The sequence below is a fragment of the Ovis aries genome, chromosome 21, assembly GCF_016772045.2.
Source record: "Ovis aries strain OAR_USU_Benz2616 breed Rambouillet chromosome 21, ARS-UI_Ramb_v3.0, whole genome shotgun sequence".
Classification (NCBI taxonomy): domain Eukaryota; kingdom Metazoa; phylum Chordata; class Mammalia; order Artiodactyla; family Bovidae; genus Ovis; species Ovis aries.
The window spans coordinates 10,924,989-10,941,521 of NC_056074.1; the positions used below are offsets into that span (position 1 = coordinate 10,924,989).

A 16,533-nucleotide genomic window follows, 5' to 3' on the forward strand; every position below is an offset into this window, starting at 1 on the left:
TTAGCCTAACTATATCCTTCTACAGTTTGCAGAGAGTGTTTTTGTTTGTTTGTTTTTCATAGTTTTTAATCTTTGATCCCATTTGCTTCTTGAAGAAGCACGTGAGGTTGACCAAATAATTTTCAATTTCCATTTGTACTAAAACAAAAAGTTTCAGAGAGGTTATTGACTAAGACCATTGTATGAGTGAGAAGAGATGTCTTATTTGTTAGATGACCCAAATCCTAAACCTTTTTTGTTACTATTTCACTAATGAAAATGAGGCTAGTATTAAAGTCAGGAATCATCCAATTCTTATTTATAGTTGGGCGTAGCCTTAGGAATAGTTTAGGGAGTTAGGTGACCTGATGGAGTTCTGCAGTGGTGCAGCAGTCCCCGCTAGGCCTCATCTGCTGACACCAAGGGCAGGGCTGGGGGCTGTTCTTCCCATAACATAAAAGCATTATGTGCAAACGATTTTTGTCAAGTTAGAATAGGCAAAGAGGGCTCATGAGATGTCAGGCTGCAAACATTATATTCGTAAGGAAGTCATCATCTCCTTTCCAGTCGGTTGGGGAAATCCTTTACAGAACGAACAAAGGCTCCAATGTGTCTGAGTTCACAATTCCAGGAGACAAAGTGGTCTGAAAGAACAGAGGAGAGTCAGCCTTGAAAGCATCATTTCACTCTCCACCTTGTGACAGAGTCCCCATGTGCCAGAGAACAGCTTCCTCTCTGCCTTCTTTCCCTTCATTCCATTCTTCTCTCTTATGCCTACCTTCTTTCCTCTAGCCCACAGCAACAGGTAATATTCCTTCATCTTCCCTCTGATGCACGGAATGGTGGCATTATCCTAGGCCCAGGAGGAAGTAAACTGGCAAAGAGAACCCTTGCTTTGCAGAATAACTGAGGATAAGAAAGCCATTTGGAAACTGCGAAACCCAAATAACATTGGCCGTGCCACTCTAGGAAGCTGCGACAGCTGTGGGGCTAGGCACTGGGTGGCATTTTGGAACTAGAGATCTGTAGGCTCTTGGCTGTGGGACAAAGAGTTCATTGCCTAGTCAATGACAATATACAAACACATCTGCAGAATATATTCTTTGGCACCAGCAAATGTTGGCAATATTTAGCCAAACTCTATTTTTCTCCTCCCCATTTACTTCTCCTTTTAATCTGTTCTTTCCCCTTGTTTTTCCTCACTGAAAATGATTTCAAATAAGACATTAATTTTGAAGAAAAATGGGTAGAAGTGAGGTTAATAGAGGCACAGATGTTTTCAGAATTTAAAATAAGGGAAATTGACCTAAAATGTCTACTCTGTTGCTGTCACAACCCAGCCCAAGTGCCATCACTTAAAAGCAGGTATTGAAACATTTTCCAGACCCAACAGGAACATAAGCACCTTATTTCTTACTAATAGTGAAACAGTAAACCAAACTCACACCTCTTCATCGTTCTGCCTCAGATTTTACCCCTTCTCTCAGATACACACATACACAAATATTCTAGGTACGAAATATTTTAAGACTTTCTCCATGGCCGTTACCTTTTAAACTTTGAGCATAAGATCTACTGTCAAATTATGGTTGGTAGGGGGTAAAAATGAAAACAGATCTTAGATGTTAGGAAACCTTAGCGTTAAGGCTTATAGCCCATGGAGAAAGGCAAAAATGGAATAAAGAGCTTGGTGATAATTTTCTGTTTCACTTCAAATCTTTTTGACTCTTTAATATGGCAGAAAATTCTTTGCCACTAATTGCATGGTCGTGAGGCCAGAAAATTAACTGGTTCATTAAAAAAAAATTCAGGCTCTAAACATGATCATACAAAATATAGATTATGAAAATAATCATAAATAGCTTTTTGAGGTACCTCGTTTAAGACATACAAAACTTAATCCTTTATCCAGCTAATTAGAAGCTACTTATATTATTGATCTTTCCCCGATTCGACTTTTGTCTTATTTTTCATGCCTTTCTTAATGCCACGTCTTCTGACTTTCTGTATCTGAATGATAAAAGCAGAGGTCATCGTTATCCAGAAGGGTGACTTGTGTAGCATCCTGCCTTCTTTCCAGTATTTCCCAGCAGGTCAAAATTTATGATGAGTGAAATCAGATCCTTGATGAGACAGACCCTTAGAGGTTATCCATTTCACTCTTTACTCCTCAAATATAAAAATAAATTGGGAGGCTCACTGTATTGCCTTTCCATCCTGAGTTACAGAATTTTCTGGGTCTAAAACTGAGATCTCCTAATTCCCCATCATCCATCTTTATGCCAGTGAAATAATCCCTTGGCTGGATTGTGGTTATTTCCAGGGAGATAGAGTACCTGATTTTTTTTCTTTTTTTTTTTTAACTTTTTATTTTGTACTGGGGTATAGCCCATTAACAATGTTGTGATGGTTTCAAGTGGACAGGGAAGGGACTCAGCCATACCTATACATGTATCCATTCTCCCCCCAAACCCCCTCCTATCCAGGCTGCTACATAACATTGAACAGAGTTCCATGTGTAATATAATAGGTCTTTGTTGTTTATCCATTTTAAATATAGCAGTGTGTAGATATCTATGACTTTTGAGAGCCATGCAAGACCTACCTAAGATGTCAGGTTGACACCATTATAAATAACTAAAAACATTTTAATATTAAAAAATAGATGAATATGCAGTAAAATATATTTAAAACTACATTAATTTTTAAAAAGATGAAACATGAGACTGCAAATAAATGCCCAGTTTGAGATGGATTTTTTGGGATATATCTTCACACTTATCTGAAAAATTCAAGAAATTCTTAGGATGCCATTTTACTTTTTTCACAGTGTTTTGAATCCTTAGCTTTTTCACTAGATTCCATGCTTCCTCCCACCTCTCCAACTTCTGGAATCCACAGTGAGGTAGTAAATTAGAGCAGGGAACATTCCCTTGCTCCAACGGACTCGCAGTCAAAAAGAGTGAGTCTTGGCTTCACTAATTTTGAAGTCTTGTGACCTTGGGCCGTTTTGTTACCGGTTCATGCCTCACTTCCCCTATCTGCCTAATGAGCATAATTATAGCGTGCAACTCAGAGGCTTGTAGTGAGAAGTAGCAAAGAATGAGTGTAAAGGGCCAGCATATGGTAGGCAGGGAAGGATCTTTCCGTTTATAACTTTCCTTAATTTACATGCCGTGGTTCAGAATAGGATGGTCTGCAGTGCATGGCAGCTCCGGACGCTGCCATCAGCAGCCCCGGCGGTGTGGCAGAGCAGCTTGCCGCCAGAGGACAGCGCTCGGTTACCCCTTTCTACCCGTGGCACTTTCGTCTCAGAGGTTTCTCATGAATGTTTTATTTTATTTTTTTCTTTTAATTGGGTTATGGTTGGTTTACAATGTTGTATTGGTTTCCACCGCACAACAAAGTGAATCGGCTCAGTGTATACATACTCCCTGTTCCTCTTAAACCCTGCTCCTCTCCACCCCAGCCCTCCAGGGCACCACGGAGCACCGGGCTGAGCTTCCTGTGCTGAACTGCAGGCTCCCGCTAGCCATCTGTTTTATACATGGTAGTGTGTGTGTGTCCCTCTCCTCCCCCCCAACCCACTCCCTCCCCATGTTTACACATCTGTTCTCGACGTCTGAGTGTCTGCTCCTGTCCTGCAAATAGTTTCATCTATACCATTTTTCTAGATCCCACATATATGCATAAATATATGATGTTTGTTTTTCTCTGACTTACTTCAGTCTGTATGACAGACTGTAGGTCCATCCACATCTTCACAAATGACCCAGTTTTGTTCCTTTTTTATGGCTGAGTAATATTTCATTGTGTATATGTACCAAATCTTCTTTATCCCTCCATCTGTTGATGGACGTTTAGGTTGCTTATCTCTCGTTGCTGTGGTTCTAGCTCCAACGGTCTTCTTGCCTGGAAGGTTCCATAGACAGAGGAATCTGGTGGGCTGTAGTCCATGGGATCGCGAAGAGTTGGACACGACTGAGCACATGTGCCAAAAACCCATTAATGAACATCTTTTGAGTTCATTGTATGCTAAGCACTGTTAGGAGTGTTGGTGGAAGTGAAGAAACAAAGCAATGAAGTAGGTGAAGAAATGAAGCTGGTGAAGAAATGAAGTAGGATTGGAGAAGACTCTTGAGAGTCCCTTGGACTGCAAGGAGATCCAACCAGTCCATTCTGAAGGAGATCAGCCCTGGGATTTCTTTTGGAGGGAATGATGCTAAAGCTGAAACTCCAGTAGTTGGCCACCTCATGCGAAGAGTTGACTCATTGGAAAAGACTCTGATGCTGGGAGGGATTGGGGGCAGGAGGAGAAGGGGACGACCGAGGATGAGATGGCTGGATGGCATCATGGACTCGATGGACATGAGTCTGAGTGAACTCCGGGAGATGGTGATGAACAGGGAGGCCTGGCGTGCTGCGATTCATGGGGTCGCAAAGAGTCGGACACGACTGAGCGACTGAACTGTGAGGGCCCTGCCATCACAGTGGTTATAGTTTCATCAAGGAGATTAAAAATATCACACATGAGCCACTGAACCATCAACATGTGTAAGAACAGAAAGAAGCGTTCATTAAGAATGGCAGAACTTGGTGCTTTCACATAACTTCTATTATGTTTATAGTTTAATGTGAACTGTAGTACAGATGATGAATGTTTAAAAATTTTGGAAGAGCAGGAATGGATAGATTGATACCTGCAGTGGATTGAGGAAACTCACAGAGTCTGGGACTTTAGATTGTCTTTGCAGGGTGGATGGAGTTTGGTTAGGAAGATAAGAAAGGGGATGGTCGTTGCTTCAGGATGTGGCGAGGAAGAAAGAAATGTCAACAGTGACCTTATGGTAGGCATCAACAAGATGTATGCTTGGAGTAGTTAGAGTTCTGTCCCAATGGAAGAAAGGAGACAACAGAAGGGAAATAAACAGAAATCAGATAGGTCACCCACTGTGGGCAAGGCCCTGATCCAGATACTACAGAAGAAGTGGTGAGGGACCAGGTATTTGACAGCTTGCTCAGGATTCTGATACCTGAAACTGGAAAAATACAACTGCACTGGGAAGATTATAGCTCTCTGATGGCTTCACAAAATGGAGCAGATGGTATCCACATAGCTCTTTTCAGGAGTAACCCTGTGCGAGTGAAAGAGTGAAGTAAGCAGGTGTTGTGATTGTGGCATGGGGCACATCAACCAACCCACATCTGAGATTTGAGCTAAGGACTCCATTTTTTGTGTGTGCACTCTTCAGAGGGCATTTGCACACACAAATAAAGCAGTTAGATTTGTAAATGCTCACGAGTGCCTCAGTGGGATTTATGGCACCATGAAGGAATAAGGGGGTACAGTTTAGAGTCAGAGGACCTAGGTTTGAATGTCAGCTTTTCTCTAGATGTCTGACTTTGGGAAATTCACTCAAGCACTCTGAGGTTCAGTTTACTTATCTGTAGAATTCGACCAGTCCCTCTGGGGCTCTGTGAAGAGTAGATAAAAAGCACAGATAGAAATCTTACCATATTTCCTGGCACACAGTGGGCATTGGTCAATGAATGGTAGTTCCCTTTCCTCTGCCTGTGGGAATGAAATGATCTAACATGCGTGGACACACTTGTTAAATTATGAAACACGATATAGGTAGCCAATCTAATATAATATCTAGTTCAGTTTGAGTGATGGTCCACAGACCTAATTTCAGTGAGTCATTTATTTTAGCCTTTTATGCTAAGTTCAAAGAGGTACGTGGACAGAGTGTAGGATGGAGGTTTGAAGAGTCTTCAAAACTAACAGTACAAACAATTTTTATCTGTTGCATCAAGTTAAATAGATTCTAGAAAAAAATCTATAAAGGAAGGAAAACTCTTGAGTTCTGGGTCTTTACTTTCTGTGCCTCCTTCTCCAGGCTGGCCCATCTTTTCTGTACTTGGGTTAAAGAGGTGCCCCATGCAGCCTAACTAAGACCCTTAGGATATCATTCATTTTTTGCAAAAGATTATGCTACCTTGCATTTTTAAGGAGGATCAAGCAGACATGTTATCACTTTAATCCAAAGGGAAGAAATATTTACAGTGTACTTTTCAAAGATCACTGAAAGAATTCATGTTGACTAAAACAGACTTCTGGACACTTACCAGTTTTTAATAGGAAACAGAAGCAAATGTTTGGTAGTGAAGTGTTACCCACTTTGGAACCAGACTGATAGGTTTGACTTTTGACCCTGCTGTTACTGTCCTGATGACCTTGGACAAATTACTTAACATCTATGTGCCTCAGTTTTCTGTAAAACGAGGGTATTATTATTTTTATTATTTAAGAGAGTTTGGGCAAGCAGAGTTGAATCAAGTTCAAGTCAAACATCTATCTGACACTTTATTCTTATTTTCTGAGCCCGTCTGGTGATAAGCTAGGTGGATAACCATCCCTGCGTTTTATTAAGTGCTGGGGAGAGAGCCAGGGTCTTAGCTTCCTCCGAAGTTGTTCTCTTGAGACATCCTGCCATGGACGTTAACCTGCAGTTATGCCCTGGCTAGCTAAGCCCTGGGCCCTTACATTGCTCACTCACCCACTCACCTGTTACTGCCTCAGTGTTCTTACCTTTGAGGGGAGTTGTCCTATGTCACTGCAGGGTAAGGACAAATGAGGTGACAGGCCAGAGCCTCTTGGTGTTACTGTTGGTAATGACTCTTCCAGAGAGGCGATGTGAAAAGGAGAAGAAAATCCAAAAAAGCTAAAAACAACCACAGTAATAAATAACATAACCTTACAGCTATGGAGCACATCTCTTTCACTTCATGTGCGTTATTCCCTTAGCTAACTCCTTAGGAAATAGGTTAACTGGAAAATAGCATTGTCCCATTTTTAAGTGGGGTTTTGAAAGTGATATAGGGACCTAGAAACCCTCAGAGAACTGGGGAATTGAATCTGAGTCAGTATGGGGAGAAGTTTCTCTTCAGACTGGGAAAGAGAAACTAGCCATTTTCAGGGCAGAAAATAACTGCTTTTTTTTTTTTTGTTTTTTCAAGTCTTACCTGGAAAATCTCAGGAGAAGGAATCAGGAGCCAGCTTGTGTTTTGGGGTTGGAAAGGCCTGGATTGGACACCCAGATATGGGGCTTCCCTGGTAGTTTAGCTGGTAAAGAATCCACCTGCAATGCAGGAGACCCCGGTTCATTTCCTAGGTCGGGAAGATTTTCTGGAGAAGGGATAGGCTACCCACTCCAGTATTCTTGGGCTTCCCTGGTGGCTCAGCTGGTAAAGAATCCTCCTGCAATGTGGGAAACCTGGGTTCGATCCCTGGGTTGGGAAGATCCCCTGGAGAAGGGAAAGGCTACCCACTCCAGTATTCTGGCCTGGAGAATCTCATGGACTGTATAGTCCATGGGGTTGCAGAGTTGGACATGACTGAGCGACTTTCACACTGTGGTACCTCTTAGGATTTCTGACCTCAGGGAAGTGGTTTAGCCACTTTGAGCCTTATTATTATTATTTAGTGAGAATGATAAGGTTTTCCTTAGGATATGTTGAGAAGTAAATACACTGTTGTATCTTAAGTGTTTATCACAACCGCTGGAACAGAGTCGTCTTCAGTAAGTTCTTAATATTTTCTTATAGTTATTCTTGTTGCTGTTGCTACCCTGTCTTCTGTTTTGATACTGAGCAATTATGAGCTCTGGGTCATGCCACTTCCTTTCTCTGTCTCCATTTCATATCTGTAAAATGAAGGGTAGAATGAAGCTGAGGCCTTTAGAATCAGTGTTACGTTTCTACAGTGGATGTGTTCTTCCTGTTCTGTTTTTCCTCTCTCATGTAACCATCAATATGTCTTCAATCAGTCGTTTCGCGGTGATTTTCTTTGGAACTTACTCAAAAAAAATCCTGATCCAGTCAGCCTGAGTGTGCCTGTGCTTAGCCTTCTACTGAGGCATCTACAGTCTTGTTCATACAATGCACTAGGGCTCACTGACTGGGCTAGAGTGAGGAGGGCAGGGTTCTGGAACCATCCCAGATCAAGGTGAATGTCTAATTTGGCTTTCACCTGGCCTCTGAGTTGTTGGTGAGTAGTCATCATTAGAATCCAAAGAGTTCTGGTAAAGTTTGTTCCCATTCTGAACGGTAGTAGAGCATGATTGTCAAGAGCATGGATTCTGGGTCAGGGGGAGGGTTAAAACACACACACACACACACACACACACACAACTATAAATAAAATAGATAAAAAAACAAGTACCTACTGTATAGTACAGGGAGCGATATTCAGGATTTTGTGATAACCTATAATGGCAAACAGTATTGCACATATGTATGTAGATATGCATAATTGAATCACTTTGTGTACACCTGAAACTAACATAACATTGTAAATGAACTGCACTTCAATTTTTTAATGGTTAAAAAATAAAATAAAAGTATATAGCTTAGAAAAAAAGAGCAGAAACTCTGAGCCAGACTGTGAGGTTATTTGGGTTTGAAGATGGATTTATTTATCAGATGTATGGCTTTGGAAAAGTTACCTAACCTGTATTTTCTCACCTGTAAATTGAGAACAAGAGTGTCTCATTGGGTTATTTGATGATTAAGGAAGTTAATTAATATAAATAAGTGTAGTAAAGGGCTTGCCTTTAGTATTGTCCATCCCAGTGTTACTAATCAGGTAACTGGTTGTAATGGGGTTTTTTCCTGTTCCTCTATAATGTTGGCCCATTCTGGAAATTGAAAAATGTGATGTGGTTGGGGGTGGGGTGGACCCCTGCCTCGGTTTACTGCCTCTAGTTCTCTGCTTTCCTGGAACCCTTTCTTTTCTCTCCTCCTTTCCTGCAGTCTGTTGGGGGGAGTCACACATCCCTATTATTGGCAGGGTCCTAATCTTACTTGAAGGACATACCAGGATTTGAAAGATCTACTTGAAAGATCATCACTACCTCAGATTCCAGGCAGTGATGATGCTCAGCCAAGCAACTGCAGATCTTTCAAGGAGGGAAAAGAAAGGATTCCAGGAAAGCAGAGAACTACAGGCAGTGAACTGAGGCAGGAGTCCTCCCACCCCCAACCACATGGCAGTTTCAAATTTCCAAAATGGGCCAACATGATAGAGGATTAGGAAGAAAACTTAATAAAAATAAAATTATCCTGAGTTTGGCTTTTTGCATACCAATTCAATATTTAATGGCAGACCTCTTATTTCAGGCCTGATGGGTTTGTGGGTAGTAACCCCCATGTTCTATTTCCTTGGTTAAATCGGAACATGATCTGAATAGGGTTCACCCAGATGGCAGCCCTCTTTGTGATTATGAAGCTAAAGGACAATTACTGTGATATCTTGGAGCAGGCAATCTATGCCAGCTAATAGTTATCTTGAGCATCTGAGATGTCTCCTTGTCTCACTGAAATCATATACACACACAAATGGACTCGTTTTAAAATTTTCGGTGGCTTCCATTTTAGTCTTCATGCTATACTGTAGACAGAGCCAGTGTTACTTGCCTCTTCAGGAGCCTTGTTCTTTAAGTCTGAGAAGATAAGGCAAAGATGCTGGGTCCCCAAAACAGCTCATGAGTTATTCTTGCCATATTTTACCTCCTGTTTAATTTGGCCTACTGACAGCCAGCTGCCTTCTGCCTGCCTGTTCCAGGTCAGCTGAAATCCCTGCACGATTCCTAGCCCCATCAATGTTTTTATTCAGTTCCTAGTGTATTCAGGTCACTTAGCTGTGTGGGTTTCTCTTTTCTAGTTTGCTTCTTAAAAGTTTAGTTATAATGGCTTCCCTGGTAGTCCAGTGGTTAATACTTTTATCTTCCTATGCAGGGGATATGATGGGTTCAATCCCTCATCAGGGAACTAAGATCCCATATGCCTTGTGGCCAGAAGAAAATGACAAAAAAACAATATTGTAACAAATTCAATAAGAGTCATTAAATAATGGTCCACATTAAAAAACAAACAAACAAACACTTTAAAATAGTTTAGAAAAAAAAATAGTTTAGGTATAGGCCTGAATTCAGTCTTCTGACCTTCCCACTGGTTAGCCTTCCATTAACCTCACAGACTGTGTTATTTGACTGACCAGCTTCTCTACCACCCCTGCCAGTACTTTGCTTGAAGAGGCTTCCTCTGGTTTGGTGACCACTTGCCCATTTATGTCAAGGTATTTCACACATTTGGCACTTAACAAATATAACATCAGTTGGAATTAATGAACCCCTTTGAAAATGTGCATTCCTGAAGTAAGACTCTTTATTAGTTACATTATCTTGGTGGCAAACAATAGACATTTACTTTTTCATTTTACTATCATGAGCAAAGTTAATAATGTACTATTTGACTATCCCATGGGATTCAAGGACAGGAAGGTGGCAGGAATTTATAAATAACTTGATCTATTAATTTGGATTGTATCAGTATTTTCTCTGCTTGCTTCTGTCTTCCCTCTGATTAGCTTTATTCTTCCCTCTTCCTATAAACTGGCTTTTTCCACATGGAAGAGAATGTAATATAAAGGCAAGCCCTTCTTGTCTTATAGTTTGGGTTGCCCAAGTGAGATTCATTTTCTTAAGCCTTTATGTTTACATTCAGACAAGCCTTTAAGCTTCTGATTTAAAGGTCTTCTTTTATCATATTTGATACTGATAACTCTCTCCAGTTAATGGAAATCAGCAACTCGAAGGGAAATGCTGAAATCTGCTAAATCATCCACTTGATTTAGGGGTTTCCCTAAAGAGGATATGCAATATGGAGAGAGAAGGTGTGTATGGCAAGGCGGTGTGGAGATGACGCTTAGTACTTGAGCTATCAAAGTACCTGAGGACCTGGTTTTCACATGCAGAAACCAAACTAGGCACGGACTCACATGGTCTCGAGGTGAGAAAAGAAACAGGCAGCAGGACAAGCCACCGCGACACCTGGTGAGGGAAGCACATTCGTGGACCATGCCTAGAATTCTCCTGGACTCTGTTCTGCTCCCACCTGGGGCCCTTATTCTCTGCTACTGTGTGCCATTGAGCACCCGGCAGATTATAAGAAGCTTCTGAGAAAATGGTCTGGGGAGGGCTCTGCAGCTGAGCAATGGGATTTTCAGAAAGCCTCATGTAGCAGCTCAGTGGGGGTATTGTGCTATTCAGAACAGCCCACCCTGGCGTCTCCTTGGCACTCACATCAGGCAGTTGCCAGTGTCAGAGGTACGTGATGTATGTGTGTGCTCACACAACCCACAAACATTTGTTCATGCATTTTTAGTGACTGTCATAGACGTAGGAATTAACTGCGCTTCTAGATCTTTTTAGCACCAAGAAGGAACAATGAGCTTTTCACGTCACACAGATTGTACTTCAAGGTTCCCAGACTTTACATCCTGCATTTATGAACTAATTATTATTTCAAAAAACTGGATGATTCAGTATTAATGACTGGTTAAAGAAAGAAGATGATAGTAGATATTAGAAAGTCATCACAGTTTTGTTGGTAACATAAGATTATCTCAGAAATGCTTTCCAAATCTTACAAAGAGATATTTCCTATGTACTATACTTTATAGCTTCACTTAGTCGATATTTCCTAAGTATTTACTGAGCTCTTTCTGTGTACCCAGGTGCTGTGAACAATTCTAGGAAAATAAATAATCCTTGTGGTTGCAAGTGTCTGGCTGGAAAGACCAAATTTACATACATGAAATGGAAAATAGCAACAGAAACATAAAAAGTGATAAATGGCACTGTATAGGGAATGGATCTATGTATAAAATTTATTTCCAGACCACATGAATGCAATTTATAAGAGGGTAAAATGAGTTGAAAGTCCCAAATCAAATCAAAGCATATTTTTTGATCAAAGTATAGTAGATAATAAGGAGAAATACAAGTACTGGGTATGATACTCAGAGTGTTTTCAGTAATCTAGTCAAGGAGACAAGATGCAAATCTTCTGGGAGTCCCAGGAGCCAATTAGAAGGCATAGAAGAAATATCATCAAAACTAAAAACCAGAAACCATCAAGGAATTACCAGGTGGCTTTCAACATCTACTATGCAAGACCCTGCAGCATTTTCTACCTTCAAGGTGGTCTTTTTTTTTTTAATTTTTTTTTTTTAAATTTTAAAATCTTTAATTCTTACATGCATTCCCAAACATGAACCCCCCTCCCACCTCCCTCCCCATAACATCTCTCTGGGTCATCCCCATGCACCAGCCCCAAGCATGCTGCATCCTGCGTCAGACATAGTCTGGCGATTCAATTCTTACATGATAGTATACATGTTAGACTGTCATTCTCCCAAATCATCCCACCCTCTCCCTCTCCCTCTCTCTCTGAGTCCAAAAGTCCGTTATACACATCTGTGTCTCTTTCCCTGTCTTGCATACAGGGTCAAGGTGGTCTTTAATTTGCCTGGGTCTTACTGGCTGGTCTGGTTAGAGAGCTCAAATAACTGTAGAACTGCAGTGATAGAGACTCCTAGGTAATGGACTCATAGAACAGCTTAGTGTGCAAAAATGGATTTGAGGTCTGAAAGGCTGCTGTGAAAGCTCAGCTCTCATTTTCTCTGAACCTCAGTTTTCTCATCTGTATCATAGGGATATTAACAATAATGCCTCATCAGTATGGTTTTGTGGAGATTATATGAGGATATATATGTATATTATTATAAATGGACAAGTAATATGTATTTAATAAATGGTGATTTTCACCACCCAATCAGTTCTCTTTAGTGCAACTGTGCCACTAGCATAGGATTGAGATTACAGAGGCAGAAACAATGCACAAACCATCCAGAAATATTATATCCTTATGATAGTCCATCTTTAAGGGCATTAGCTAGTAACAATATTTAATAATGATTGTGAAATTTACATTTACAAAGCCCATTCAAATATATCACCTCATTTATTCTTTAGACAGCCTTTTTAGAAAGTGATTATTTCTATTTCCATTCTACAGAGAAGGAAAATGAGGCAAAGAGAGTTAGTGGGCTTGCCCCCAGATCAGATTACCAAGAAGTTACTGAGCCCCCAAATCATATAATCAGGAAGTTGTTAAACCAAACCTGAGCCCAGGTCTTCTGACTCCAAACCTCACGTTCATCTCCCTAAGCTACAGGCTTCTTAACAGTTTCGGGGTAGGTTCCAGTGGAAACTTTCTCCAAAGCCTATGTTTATCCACAAAGTACTTGTTATTAGGACTTAACAAATAAACCATGAATAGTTAGTTGACCCACTATGTAGACATGTGTAGCAGGGTCGTGTTTTCAATGACCAATGATTTTAGTTAAAATTTGGAACTCTGTTCTATAAAATCTGCTGGATTTCCATTTGTTTTGTCTTTCGATTAGGATCCCATAGGCATGGATTGACATTAGAAAGCTGTTAACTCTTGTTAACTCCAGAGGGCACAGTTAATGAAATGTCCCCAAAGTTGAGCACTTGCGCAAACTACCGTGTCGTATAGGACAGCTCCCGATTAATCATGGTGAGACCATTTCCTCTATCTAAATGAAATCTGCAATTTGGGAAGATTAAAGATCCTTTGGGGGATGAAGGAAAAGTTGCTGTGAAAAGTCTAGAAACTAGAAAATAGATCTACTCAATATTCATGAAGTCAGATTGGCTGATGCAAATAGATTGCAATCTCTTATTTTCTAATGACTTGGTTTGTAGCACTCCTACATCAGTTTTATACAGATTCCTACTCAGCTTTAAAAGGAATGGCTGCATTTTGTAGTTTGTTTTTTTTTTTAAAGAACTTTAGCATATCTAATACGATTTTCTGCCATGTTTGACTAATTTTTAATTTTCTACCTAAGGGTTTCTAAAGCAGATTTTCAAAGGTACATAAATGATAAAGAAAAAAATTTGACACAGCATGCAGAATAGGTGAATATATGTAAAATGTCAAAAAGGGAATGCTTCTATTTTGCATTATATATAATGTTCTCGCAAAAGCCAGTTTAAAGAAAAGAGTTATAGTGTTAGGTTTAATTTTGCTTCCATAGAGAAAAAATCAAAATCCTTTAGCACAGCCATTTCATAAAGAAATGTTTAACTCCGTGCCAAAGTTATTAGAAGTCATTGCCTCTTACACTGCACAAATCCTCATGTCCTCCCCTTTTCAGTTCTGTGCTTACTTCATTTTATTATGTGGTCAATATAGCAAACAAATATTTGAAGGAAGGAGGGTAAAGGGAACTGTGAGTCATTTCATTTATCCCCCTAGCACCTGACATAGTACCTATGCAGGTTCTCAAATATTGTTGAGCTCTTGGTTAAAAAAGTTAACAGATCCTATCTCAGAATAGACTACTTGTTATTTAAAATTTTTTCTACTTCTCTTTTTTAGGCCAGCCCTGCTCCTATAATTGTCAACACAGACACTTTGGACACGATTCCTTATGTAAGTAACATTTTTATTAAGGCTATCTTTAAAAACTGGTAGAACTTAATCAACAGAATTTAAAATACAGTACATATTCAGTTTCAACCAATCCAGATAACCTCATGAAATGATGTATAGAATGAGTTTTGTGCATTTTCTTTTGAAATTTGCTAACTCACAGCTTAGGCATGCTGATATTTTCCTCTTTCATCCGTTGTTTTGAAAAACACAAGGGTCTATCATGAGAAAAAAACAAGCTGATTATGATCAAATAATACTAGTTTCTTAGGTGTTCACTGAAAAGAGATTGAATTGTCTGTCAAAAGATAAACAAACTTTTCAGGTTTCTTGGTAAAGGTATACCCAAATCAATTTCTATGATAGAATCTGGGTAATCTGGATATAATATATGATCAATAAATATTTGTTGGATTTTGCTAGGCTGCTAATAAGAATTGAAGCAAAACTTTGTGAAGGGAAAGTCTACCTATAGCTATCTATATATAATATACAATAAGATGTATGGTTTTGTAGAAACATGGAGCATGAGATAATAGGAACAGGCAGGTCAGTAAAGCCCCAGGTTCTTATTCTGAAATATAACCACTATGATGGCCAAAATTCTCAACAAGAGTCTGGCTGGGTGGGGGTGACTGGAAAGCGGTGCAAAGCACAATGTGGGTGAGTGGTTGACTTACAGAGGTCTAACAGAGCTTCGGGAGTGGCCCTCACTGATACGGAAGAACAGAGTAATTTAGGAAGATGGGACAAATTCAGATACCTACAGACAAAAGGTTTGAGGCAATGAGAAGGGCTGCAGGCATAGTGGACGAGAACAAATACAACCTGGTCTTTGATTAAATGAGTACAAAGTGCTTGGTAAGTACTGGCTGTTCTCAGTCTTAGACCCTAACCTCTAATGCCCACAAGGACCAAGCAAATCACAGAAACAGATGGATCAGGAAGTAGGGGGAGAGTAGGGAATAGAAAGCCCATGACTTTCCAAAGGTGGGGGCATGCAGCAGCAACTTGGCTCCACTGGGTGGGTCCCAAAGGGAAACGGGATCAAGATTCCCAGATCATTCCATTTTTCAAGAGAAGTCAGAAATTTGAATTTTTTTATACAGTTTTGCAGGCAACTAACTCTCAGAGGAAGTCCAAACTCTATGTGTACCAACCAAAGCATGTCTAGTCTAAAGGCTGTCCTTTGGGAGACACCTGCCTTGGAGGAACTGAAAGTGCTGAGCAGATTCTGCAAGCCAGACTGGGCCGCAGGGGAGTGGGGAGCCAGAACTGGAGTACAAGGTCGAGACTTGGTTACAAGGACAAGTGATTAAAACTGGGACACAGGGTCAGGACGAGAATAACAGCAAGCTTGACTTAATGCTGAATCACCTGAACTACTGAACTAGGGCTTCTTAAATCTCTCTGAACAAGAGTCATTTGGGGTCATGCTGGAAATGGGGTTAAGCGTACTGGTAAGAATCAAGTGGCCCCAGTTGTGAAAAGTAAAGGACTCTGTTGGAAGGAAGCATAGCAATTATTAAAGACACATAATGTTCCTAATCTCTGTGTCACTCTTTCTGCTGTCCTTTATTCATCAAAGATTTGTATCTGGATTGGACTTTACTGGTGGCTCAGTGGTTAGGAATCCGTCTACCAACCCAAGAGATGTGGGCTCAATCCCTGGGTCAGGAAAATCCCGTGGAGAAGGCAATGACAGCCTACTCCAATATTCTTGCTGGAAAATCCCAGGATAGAGGTGCCTGGTGGCCTACAGTCCATGGGGTCACAAAAGAGTTGAACATGACTTAATGACTAAACAACAACAAATATCTGGATTACTGTATACCTGACATTGTTTTAAGTGCTTAACAAATATTAACTCAATTAATCCTCATAACAACAAAAAAATCCTCATAACAACCTTATGAGACAGGTACTATTGATTTCTCCATTTTACAGATGAGAAAACTGAGTAATAAAGAGATTAAGTAACTGTCTCAAAATTGCATAGGAAGAAGCCGAGCCAAGAGGGAACCTGGGTGTCCTGGCTGTAGAGTGTGAGGCCTTCCTTAACTCTGATCTTGTGACTGCTTGTTTCCACCTTCCCTCCCTTCTTTTCTACCTCTCCGCCTAAGAACAAAGTTTTCTCACTTAGCCCTTGGCAACATGCAGTTTTTGGTGGAAGACAGTTTGTCA

General features: G+C 40.4%; 1 protein-coding gene across 37 annotated transcripts in view; it reads left to right on the forward strand.

Moving 5' to 3' along the window:
• Positions 1–16,533, forward strand: part of DLG2 (discs large MAGUK scaffold protein 2) — a 2,369,976-nt gene that overhangs the window by 1,464,582 nt on the left and 888,861 nt on the right. For all 37 annotated transcript variants that reach the window (XM_042238120.2, XM_060403917.1, XM_060403919.1 and 34 more), the window contains one exon: positions 14,296–14,349. In XM_042238120.2, the coding sequence (XP_042094054.1) occupies positions 14,296–14,349 (54 nt within the window). The remainder of the gene's footprint in view (positions 1–14,295; positions 14,350–16,533) is intronic.